Source organism: Pongo abelii, chromosome X (assembly GCF_028885655.2).
Source record: "Pongo abelii isolate AG06213 chromosome X, NHGRI_mPonAbe1-v2.0_pri, whole genome shotgun sequence".
Lineage (NCBI taxonomy): Eukaryota > Metazoa > Chordata > Mammalia > Primates > Hominidae > Pongo > Pongo abelii.
In genome coordinates, this window is record NC_072008.2 from 138,410,807 (window position 1) to 138,423,017 (window position 12,211).

The following is a 12,211-nucleotide window of genomic DNA, read 5'->3' on the forward strand; positions in this document are numbered from 1 at the left end:
GTTTTATGTGCATTTCTTACCCAGTTCCCATTTTTTAAGAAATGTATATAGGTTAGCTTGAGTATCCTCTAACTATGTCTGCTGCTATGGCCTTTACCAGGAAATTCTTGGCACAAAACTACCCAAAGTGGTAAGAGGGGTGGGCAGATGTGATGCGTGTTGATCTATCATAATGAAATAATGACAACATTTATATCCGTCCTGGATAAAAAGTGACTGATAACACATTGCTTCAAGTATAAAGGGAAAGGTGCGCACATGTACCATAAAACCTAAAGTATAATAATGATAATAATAATAATAATAATAAAAGAAAAAAAATTTAAAAAAATAAATAAATAAATAAATAAATGATATTGCTGAAGCAGAATAACTTGGCTATGAAAACAATCACAAAGATTGATTTCGTTTTAAAAATGATGACCCTTCGTTAAATCCAAGGAACATTCACTAAAAATACCAACCTAGATCAATGGCAAACTGTAATATCAAGAAATTGGCATAGAATTGATTAAGCGATACTTTGAAGAGAACTTTGGAGACAGATTATGCCAAGTCCACAAGGCAACAGAGTCAAAAACAGCTGCATACCAACATGATATGAGACCATTCTATGTAGCTGGAAATTAATCCATGGACTACACTAGATTTCCATTTGAAGATAGTGCTGCCTTCATCACTGAGCACTCAATATTCATGGATTGATAGGCACAGCACTTCAGCACAATACACAATCAGCCATCCAATTTTCCCTTCTTATTTTCATAACATTCCCTCATTATGAGGTGAGTTAGAACATTGTATCTGTTGTACCTGTTATTAAGGCAATAACCATCATCTGGTAGAGTAGCTAGTACTAATAGAATTCTTACACAACAACAACAACAAAACAAAACAAAAACAAAAGCAGCAGCCCAAAACTCATCAAATGATTGCTTCAGTTATTTAATCACTCATGAGAGAAGAAATAGTACACAGATGAAGTTCAACAGTGTTTCAATTATAAAAACTCAGGAGAAGTAGGAAATGCTGCAGTAACCACTGAGGTATGTTATTTGTATATTATAGATATGATACTAGCACAATGCACATAGGTCAATTACCCTCAACTTAATTTAACTTTCATGCATGTCATGGATAAGAACTACAAAGCTCTTGTGCAGACATGGAACTTTGTTTAATGTGCTATCTAAATGGCAAATTAAATAATTGTTTGAAAGGCTTTATATATTTGAAATATTAAGGTTTTCACTAAAATATGAGAATGTAAGGATTATGTAAATCATCTTTACCCTGTGTGACTGGTCATCAGGATATTAACATGATGCAAACATTACTTTAAAAACACTAGATACAGTGAGTAGACAACTTATTTAAATAATTAAGTGGCTTATTAATATTCACGACTATTATCTATTTTGTCTCTGAATTAAACACTTTCCAAACTCTAAAGTTGTAATGCAGCACGCATTTTGTAAACAGTCACCTTCCCTAGTACTTTTCTTCGAAATGTTTAGTTTATGGCACTCTTTTGCCTTTAAATGGAATTACTGACCTGAGTTTATTAATGATTAGGAAGATCACATATCTCCTTTCACATTCTATGATGTTTGGAAAGATAGAATTTACAAAGCCTGCAAGGAACTCTATATCAGAGTAACCATAAAAACAGTTATACTTAGCTTGAACAACTAATAACACACAGCAACTAGATTTGGTCATGTACATTTGGAACATGAGTTTGTAATTTTAAATAATAAGCCCTAACTAAATAGAACTTTATTAAAGAATGCCTACAACAAACATTTAGTTGATAGGCAGAAAACCTTTTATTTAATTCACTTTTATAGTGATATATGGTTTTCCATTTGTACTAGCTTACTGCAATCTCCACAATAATCACAGAAGGTAGGTACAGAAGATACTACCTATCTGTTACAGATGAAGTTACTCAAGGATTGTGAGGTTAAGTTGCCCAAGGTCAGATACAGTAGTGAGGCTGGGACTGTACCCTAGATCTCCTGAAACAACAATGCAAAGTTCCTACTGCAGTTCCTGACCCTATATATGGACCAGATGAAAGATACCTCATTTTTCCCCCAACTAACTCAGCACGCTTTTCCACTTCAAGGAACTGCCCAATCCTGTAGCAGCAGATTTAAATAATACACAAAATAATTGTAGATGAAACTTAAATGAAACCAAAATGAAGAAAACAAAATAAGTTCTTTAGTCATAATGTCTACCACAAATAAAAGCAATTCAGAGATTTTCAATGGTAGGAATTACCTTTATCTTTACAATAACAAGTTTCTATTCTTAAAATGGAATGGTCTGAAAAAAAAAAATAAAAACTAGTAATCACAAAATAAGTAAAAGTAATTCCTTAAGTACTACAGGTTAAGCATCTCTAATCCAAAAACCTGAAGTATAAAATGCTCCAAAAGCCTCAACTTTTTAAGTGCCAACATGATGTCACATGGGTGGCTGAGATAATGACACTTTTGTTTTCTGATAGCTGAATGTACACAACTTTGTTTCATGCACAAAATTATTTAAAATATTGTATAAAATTACCTTCAGACTATGTGTAAAAAGTGTATATAAAATGTAAATGAATTTCATGTTTAGACTGGAGTCCCATCCTCAAGATATCTCTTTATGGATATGCAAATATTCTAAAATCCAAAAAATCGAAAACACTTTCAGTCTCAAGCATTTCAGATAAGAGATACTTAACCTGTATATCACTTAAGAAAATGTTTCCTGAGGAAACCATCACACGAAGGGATACATCTCTGTTAGCCAATGCAGCCATAAATAAAAATGTTAATGAGGTAAAATTGGTCACGATGAGGGTAAAACAATATCAAGAAACTGAAAAGGTTCTTGTTAAGCTTAATTCATTTTGACATATTTTGAAAAAAATCTCAAATGCATTGTAGCAAATCTTATTAATTAAACCAGAAATCCATTACAATTTATTGCTTCTATGTTTTAATTTGTACTTTTTATCCTTAATTTAAGGATAACTATGAATAAAACATGAAAATCAGTGCATTTTCTTTTTCCGCAATCATATACATCCTGTCCTATATAATACCTCATCTGGCCTCATATTTTGTTTATAATCTAGTATGTAATACTCAGGCTTGATGACCTTAGTAATAGGACTTTCCTTACAAAATATACTCACAAATCTGAAATTGGTCAATCACCTGTCCAGGAGGAAAATTAAGTGAACCTAGTTTTGTAGCAATATGTTTAAGTTAAAGGTTCAAAATATACTTTGAGATGCTTCAAAATGCCATAATTTTCCTTCTGGAAACCTTATACTCCCTCAGTCTGACTTTAGTTATCCTCTGAAAGCTGACTAGTCCCTCCTAAGTGCATTTTGGTACTATGGGTAATATACTATAATTCAGTGAAGGGCTTCTCTAGGTTACATGAGGATTATGATCACTGTAACATCTAAATCATATACAAAAAAGTAAACGATAGCAAGGCTACAATCCCTCACTCCTACAAAAATTCTTCAATTTTTATTCTTTAAGTATATCTGTTTTGGTAAGTGGTAAGTGGTCTTTGGTGGAATGAGCTTTAGACTTGGCTTAGCTCTACAAACACAAAGACTTAAGACATTTTGTCGTTAAGACATTCTGACTTTAAGACCTTCTATCTTGACATTCTGTCTTTTTGTTAAAAAAACAAAATTTATCACTTTCATGCTATTATTAATTTTACTCATTTCAAAGCACATCATATTTCAAAAAACATAGAAATCAACAAATTTAAATTATGTGCATTCAGATGGGACTCACCTTTAGAGAATCAAAACAGGCCACCACACGACCATTTTCCACATGGCAAACTCTTGGTGGATGGGCAAACTTGCAATCTGCATCAGCTCGAGAGCAAGTTCCTCTCTGAAATTCTCTACAGACTTCTAAAGTCAGCCACTTGGTATCACGAATCAGGGCAACATTGACAGCCGTCATATTGAAAGCAAAATTAAAATCCAATGTACCCTCTTTAGGACAATATTACTGTGGACTATTAAAGGATTAAAAATGAATTCAAACTAAGTGTGAAGAGATAACAGGTTGCTTTGGTGAAATGTCTATTTGTTAACACTTAGGTTTTCATTAAAGTCAAATCTGGTCTAGTCAAACAAAAAGCCAATCATAAAAACTATCAGAATAACTAAAAATCAAATTAGAGACCAACTCCTAAGAAGCCAACTGTTAAGATAATGAATGCTTTATTTTGTTCCTTTGCCGAATTTATGTTAAATAACCGGCAGACTTTCAAAAGAATTCTGTGCTCTGCAGTTGATGTTTTCAATTATTCTTGCAAAAAACATATGCTGCTGGCTGCCCTTCGATTTGTGGAATGGTCTCAGATCAGGGGGAGAAAAGTTTTTCTCCCTATTTATTAGCTTTAAATAATAAGATTGGGAAGGATGTTAGAACCCAAAAAAAGTTTTGTTGCAAAATCAAGTGGAGGGAAAATGACTAAGAAAATTGAGAATCACAGAAAAAAGAAATGGACCAGCTGCTGACAGTAAACTACAAGCACACCAGGTTCGGCAGGGAGGTGGAGAGGGCAGGGAATGGTATGGTAGGGAGACGGGTTTATAAAGAGACAGCTCTAGAGTAGAATCCAAGCAGCAGAGTTTTCAGAAAAGGCACTTTTCAGAACCTGCAAGAAAAAAATAAATAAAATTAGCTAAAATAATACAATGCTTCCGTTTCAAACTCTAGATTTGGAACAGAAGTAACTATATCCTATTTAAAACAGGAAGCATCTAGATACTGACAGTGCAACATAGTACAGTCAGCCATTGTCAATAAAAAGGGCATTTCCCAGTATAAAACTGTATAGTAAAAGCAAGCAACTGCTTAGATTTACTGTTGTAGTACGACTGGGCAACAACCTCACATGAGGTGGGGTGGAGGATGGAAATGTAAAATATGCTTCAGATAAAGAAAAAAGTCATTTGAAAAGATATTGGTTTTTTTTGTGTGTTTGTTGTTGTTGTTGTTGTTGTTTTTTCTGTGTAGGCTCCTTAGTCTCTATGAAGGGAAATTGGAGCAACTCAGAAGAAGGTTTCAGCATATACAAACAAGTGAGACAGAATGTGCTGTTTAATGAAATAGATTAAATATTATGCAGCTTTAAAGTATGCAGTTTAACTCAGTGTGAACCAGCTACAATTTCTAGCAACAGCTGAGAAGATACAGGAAAGGTTAATTTACTGGCATATGCCATAAACACATACTGAAATAGCACTAATGCAAAAGTGAGCTCTGAGTATTAGAAAAATCAAATAACTGTTAACTTCATCAAAAAGTGAGATTAAAGTTCTTAAAAATATTTCATTTAATTTTTTCGACAATATTTTCAACAACTTCACAAAATCTAAATCTTCTCTTTGTCTTTTCCATATTCAAGATGAAATTAAGTATCGCTTAGCTTTTCAAATATCATTGAGAAATTAAGTACCTAGAAAATTCAAGCAAGCTTATCTACTCAAGAGCAAAACATGTTTTTCTCTGAGTCATTCTTCATGGAAATCATTCTAAAATATATTCTATGTAACTTTGCCTTCTTAAAAAATATCAAACATAATTTGGCCTCTAATTAAAGACTTGGGACCATTAATGTATTAGGAAGTATAATAGTTCTCCTCTTTAAGTGGCAGACTGTTAATTGTCATATCCACTGTCACTTCTCTGTCACAATATCTACCACAGTGAATTTTCCAGCTCTCTTCCAAAAAAACCTAATAGCCAGTCATGAATGTTGAATAACAATTAGTTACCCACTGAATGAGGGGCCTATGGAACAAGATGCAGAGCTTTCTTGCAGAAGTTCTATGACTGCTCTTACTTCTATGCGGGCCCTTCTGCATCAAGTTACATGCAGGAGCATGTTCTAGAGGGTTGAAGTTGCAGGCAAATGACTTCTAGGAAAAAATATTTTAAAAATAACCTGATGATAGAAATGCAAAACAAAATCACAATGTGATAACCACTCTCATTAGTCTAACTATAATTTTGAAAGACAGAAAAATTGGAGAAATTTGAATCCTCATACATTGTGGCTGGGAATATGAAATGGTGCAGTTGCTGTGGCAAACTGACAGTTCCTCACTTCCACAACTCAGTATATACCCAAAGTATCTGAAAATAAGTGATAAAGAAATCCTCCTACAAATCCTTGTACATGAATGTTCATAGCAACACTATTCATAATAGCCAAAAGTGGAAATAACCTAAGTGTCCATTACCAGATGAATGGATAAACAAAATGTGGTATATCCACACAATGGAATGTTATTTGGCCACAAATAGGAATGAAGGACTGATGCATGCTACCAGAAGGTTGAACCTTGAAAACATTATGTTAAGCGAAAGAACTCTGTCACAAAAGGCCACATATTGTATGATTCCATTTATATGAAACGTTCAGAGTAGCCAAATCTACAGAGACAGAAGGTAGATTAGTGGTTGCCAGGGGTTGGGAAGAGGGGATAAGGGTGAATGACTGCTTAATGGGTACAGAGTCTCCTTTGGGGGGTGATGAAAATGTTCTGGAATTAGATAGTGGTGATGATTGCATGATTTTTGAAATACCATAACCCATTCACTGAATTGTACACTTTAAATAGATGAATTGGGTAGTATGTGAATTACATCCCAATAAAGCTGTTATATATTTTTTAAAAAGTCTAAAGAGACATGACAATCAAAAACAGCCTGACTAGTGATGGGATTAGCTATTCCAAGCTTTCTGAGTTTCTCCTTAGCCAGAGATTTTTCTCAGTAGTGTTACTAAGTTGAATTTCAAGAGTAAATTCATTTCCACACTGTAACCGACTTAATGTATTATGAAAAGTACTCTGAAAGAGTATGATATTCCAACCTAATCCCACAACCCAATCATATAGTCTGCCTGAACACATTTGGAAGGAAAATGACAAAAAAAGATCTATCTATCTATATAAGATCTGCTCAAAACATAAACAGTGAGGGTCTGGAGACTTTTTCTACAGAGGTCCATCAAATATAGAAACATAATAAATGATACATGTGAATTCTGAACTTTTACAAATGAAAAATGCAAAAAAGAATTGGCTTCTGGCCATGCATTTTATTCAGAGATAGGGGAAGAAGGAATTTTCTTTTTTCTTTTTCTTTTTAAAAATTTTGGCCTGTAACCTATGATGAAGCCCTGGCCAATTCTTCAAAGCAGTTCTAGCCACCACATGTCTTCCTTCAGACTGGAACTATTTTAGGGGCTGACTCAGAAGAAACTAAGTGCAACACTCAAGGGAGCTAGCGCAAAGATGGGGAGAAGTTCTCTCATGCAGCTCTGTTTGTCTATGTATAAAAGACAGGGAGAAGTGTCAGTTTTCTCTGTATTCTTAAGATCAATTTTGTTTTGGGGATAATATAGCTTTATCTTCACTTCCTTAGACTTAAGTAATAGGAATACAGTTCTGCTTCTTAAGATTTATAGTCCTCTAAAGCAGAACATGAAAAGTTACCATTTCTTAGTGCATTTGTACTTTATTGTACTTGCAGGTTTACAAGTGCTTGTATTTCATTGATGTTTCGATCTCTCAAAAATATTCTAAAGCATGAGTGATAACCCAAAACACTGATGACTGAAATGAAGCTCACAGAGGTTAAATTACTTATTCAAAGTTACAAAGCCTGGTGGTAGAGCCATGACTCCAGGCAAGATCTTCTGACTCCAAGTCTCATGCACAGATTCTAGATGAGAAATGTCATAGATAGCATTGCTTATCTCTGTTGGGAATCTTAAACAAGAGAAACCTGTCATTTTTGTAGAGTACTTATGGTTCGTTCTCAGAATTACATTCATGCCTGATGTATCAACATTTTCATAATCTCCGTAAGTTGTGCTCAACCAACATTTATCTAGCATCTACTATGTGCCAGGCATTGTTCTAGTTACTGAACAAGACTGATAAGGTCCTTGCTCTCGTGGAACATGCTATGCTCATTTAAATAGAGAAGTAACTTGATGTACAAGGAAATGAAATAAGTATTAGAATTTATGAAGAGCTGGAAGTAAACACTAGGAATTCTGACTTCAGCACAAACCTCTAACTCACCATGAATGATACACCAAGCACTATGATTTAAGAATACTCTTAAACGCACACTCAAACACTACTGCATAGAAGTTAAGTCATCAAGAGGAATACCTTGGAATTACATTGAGACTTATTGCTCCCCAGATTTCTCTTGGAGAGGGCAACTACTGTTCTCATTTTACAGATGAGGAAATGAGGGTGGAGAAAGGTTGAGTAATTTAACTTGCACAACTTCATGAAGCTAGCAGGTGATCAAGCCATGGTTCAAACTCAAGCAGCCTGACTCCAGAGTCCCCCCTGCCCACTTAACCATACCACAATACTGTGTTACTCTTATGGCATCTATCATATTCTTCCTCGTGCTTGCTGACTGGGCCCCTTAACCTTTTCTCCCTTATTAGATTTAAACTCCTTGAGCATAGAGATCATGTCTTTCTCAGCATTGCTGGCTCTATCTTGTCACTGGGGGTTTGAGTAGCATTCCCCAGGTTTTTTGTTTTGAAAACTATAAAGATTAAATAGTAATTTAACATTAACCCTTCTGTTGTATGACACTAGAAAAGAGTTTTGTCAGTTGGGCATCCTCTAGGCTAGCTGAGCTTTGGCCACCTCTGTTAGTTGTGAATCGATTGGACCTGTGAAGTTGAATATTTTCTCACAATCCTAGCCTTCAAATTGGGATGACAATATCTAGGATTCTTCATATATAGTGCATTCATTCTCCACAAAGAATGACCTATTCCTGTCCATTTGATAGCAACAAGATCATATAAAAATATGAAATTCCCAGATGATTTCTGTTTGTGTCTTTGGAAGTATGTTCATCTTTGGAATGTTTTTGCTCAATAATAGGTATGATGAAACCGAACTGGTGGTGGGAGTAAGGGTGGGGGAGATTTCTCTCTGATCCACAGGAAGAAACCTTTCATAAGTATTCTTCCATGAAAATAAAATAGTTAATTTTGACTTTGAATTGATGCTCATCTATAAGAGTCCTAGACAAGACACAACGTAAGGAAAATGTAAAAACTTATATTTTAAAATTACATACATAACAGATTCTCTATTAAGTGCAACCTTTGAAAAAAAAGAACTGCAGATTTTATTATTTTTAAGAATTCACATTTTTTCTCATGGAAGTTATCTTGAAAGTAAAACGAGAAGAAAGACATGTTTTCTTCTAATCTAATGGAAACAGTAACTTGTCTAGAGCTGTTTGCAAGGCCACTGCCATCAGCTACTTTTGCCCCAGTTTTCCTATACTTTCCTTGTCTCCTACTTTCTTTTGCCTTCCCTCCACAAACCAGCACATAACAAGAAGAACACTGCCAGTGCCAGGTCCAGAAGATCACAAAGATATTTGGCACCTAAACCAATCACTAAAGAGGTCTTCCTTTAAATGCATTTATCAACCCCTGAGTAAACAATGAAAACAATGTTTTCTTTCTTTCCATTTTAAGCTTTCCTTACATCTGTATTACTTCTGAATTTCTTGTGGTCATTTATTTTGGCTCTACAAATATGTGACACACCTGCCATACACTGCTTGAATTGGATGGCTGACAAGATTTAAAAGCCTTCAAGTTTTCAAATTTGCTTCAAGTTCTATTTCCCTCACGTGTTTTTGTTAGTGGTCCACCACCACACATTCTGTAAGGAATATAAGAGGTGCTCAGCACAGCAGATGGAAACCATGATTTCATAGGCATCCTATGGAAAACCAAGTCTTCTGTCCAGAAAAAAAAAATAGTTGTAAAAAATAAGGATATTTTGCCTACAGAATTTTTTCATTAACGTTTTTTTAAAGCTTTGCTGCATTTTTTCATAATACTCCTGGGATAGTAAATTCCATATGTCTTTTTTCAAAAAGCAGGTAAGTCAACTTATTCTATTTTGCAAAACAATTAAACACCCCAACTCAGTTCATACATGTAATCATAAAAGGAAAAAATAGGTGCAACAGTGTCTCTTTTGAAAACCACTTTAGCAATGGATAAAATAATGTTACTGGCACATCTTTTTAAAAAAGATGTGTCCATTTTTAAATAGTACAAGAACTTGCTAATGAATGCCATTTAAAGTTTTATTATCATTATTATTTTTTAATTGTACTTTAAGTTCTGGGATACATGTGCAGAACGTGCAGGTTTGTCACATAGGTATACACGTGCCATGGTAGTTTGCTGCACCCATCAACCCGTCATCTACATTAGGTATTTCTCCTAATGCTATCCCTCCCTTAGCTCCCCACCCTCCAACAGGCTGTGGTGTGTAATCTTCCCCTCCCTGTGTCCATATGTTCTCATTGTTCAACTCCCACTTATGAGTGAGAATATGCAGTGTTTAGTTTTCTGTTCCTGTGTTAGTTTGCTGAGAATGATGGTTTCCATCTTCATCCATGTCCCTGCAAAGGACGTGAACTCATCCTTTTTTATGGCTGCATAGTATTCCATGGTGTATTATGTGCCACAATTTCTTTATCCAATCTATCATTGATGAGCATTTGGGTTGGTTCCAAGTCGTTGCTATTGTGAATCGTGCTACAATAAACATACATGTGCATGTGTCTTTATAGCAGAAAGATTTATAATACTTTGGGTATATACCCAGTAATGGGATTGCTGGGTCAAATGGTATTTCTGGTTCTAGATCCTTGAGGAATCGTCACACTGTCTTCCACAATGGTTGAACTAATTTACACACCCACCAACAGTGAAAAAGCATTCCTATTTCTCCACATCCTCTCCAGTGTCTGGAGATGGTATCTCATTGTGGTTTTGATTTGCATTTGTCTAATGACCAGTGAGGATGAGTGTTTTTTCATATGTTTGTTGATCACAGAAATGTCTTCTTTTGAGAAGTGTCTGTTCATATCCTTCACCCACTTTTGATGGGGTTGTTTTTTCTTGTAAATTTGTTTAAGTTCCTTGTAGATTCTGGATATTAGCCCTTTTGTCAAATGGATAAATTGCAAAAATTTTCTCCCATTCTGTAGGTCGCCTGTTCACTCTGATGAGAGTTTCTTTTGCTGTGCAGAAGCTCTTTAATTAGCTCCCATTTGTCAGTTTTGGCTTTTGTCACCATTGCTTTTGGTGTTTTAGTCATGAAGTTTTTGCCCATGCCTATGTCCTGAATGGTATTGCCTAGGTTTTCTTCTAGGGTTTTTATAGGTCTTATGTTTAAGTCTTTAATCCACCTTGAGTTATTTTTTGTATAAGGTGTAAGGAAGGGGTCCAGTTTCAGTTTTCTGCATATGGCTAGCCAGTTTTCTCAATACCACTTATTAAATAGGGAATCCTTTCCCCATTGCTTGTTTTTGTCAGGTTTGTCAAAGATCAGATGTTTGTAGATGTATGGTGTTATTTCTGAGGCCTCTGTTCTGTTCCATTGGTCTATATATTTGTTTTGGTACCAGTACCATGCTGTTTTGGTTACTGTAACCTTGTAGTATAGCTTGAAGTCAGGTAGCGTGATGCCTCCAGCTTTGTTCTTTTTGTTTGGGATTGTCTTGGCTATGCGGGTTCTTTTTTGGTTCCATATGAAATTTAAAGTAGTTTTTTCCAATTCTGTGAAGAAAGTCATTGGTAGCTTGATGGGGATAGCATTGAATCTATAAATTACTTTGGGCAGTATGGCCATTTTCATGATATTGATTCTTCCCATCCATGGGCATGGAATGTTTTTCCATTTGTTTGTGTCCTCTCTTATTTCCTTGAGCAGTGGTTTGTAGTTCTCCTTGAAGAGGTCCTTCACATCCCTTGTGAGTTCGATTCCTAGGTATTTTATTCTCTTTGTAGCAATTGTGAATGGGAGTTCACTCATGATTTGCCTCTGTTTGTCTGTTATTGGTGGATAGGAATGCTTGCGATTTTTGCACATTGATTTTGTATCCTGAGACTCTGCTGAAGCTGCTTATCAGCTTAAGGGGATTTTGGGCTGAGATGATGGGATTTTCTAAATATACAATCACGTCACCTGCAAAGGGACAATTTAACTTCCTCTCTTCCTATCTGAATACACTTTATTTCTTTCTCTTGCCTGATTGCCCTGGCCAGAACTTCCAATACTATGTTGAATAGGAGT

The 12,211-nt window shown here is 35.2% G+C and overlaps 1 protein-coding gene across 8 annotated transcripts in view; it reads right to left on the bottom strand.

Moving 5' to 3' along the window:
* Window positions 1-12,211, bottom strand: part of MBNL3 (muscleblind like splicing regulator 3) — a 122,549-nt gene that overhangs the window by 63,264 nt on the left and 47,074 nt on the right. For 5 of the 8 annotated variants that reach the window (XM_054545073.1, XM_054545072.1, XM_054545070.2 and 2 more), the window contains one exon: window positions 3,822-4,701. The exons of 2 other annotated variants lie outside the window; for them this stretch is intronic. In XM_054545073.1, coding sequence (XP_054401048.1) covers window positions 3,822-3,998 — 177 coding nt within the window. In that variant the 5' untranslated portion in view covers window positions 3,999-4,701. Of the gene's footprint in view, window positions 1-2,289; window positions 2,335-3,821; window positions 4,702-12,211 lie in introns of those variants that run through there. One more of the 8 variants, XM_054545076.1, reaches the window with a different exon arrangement.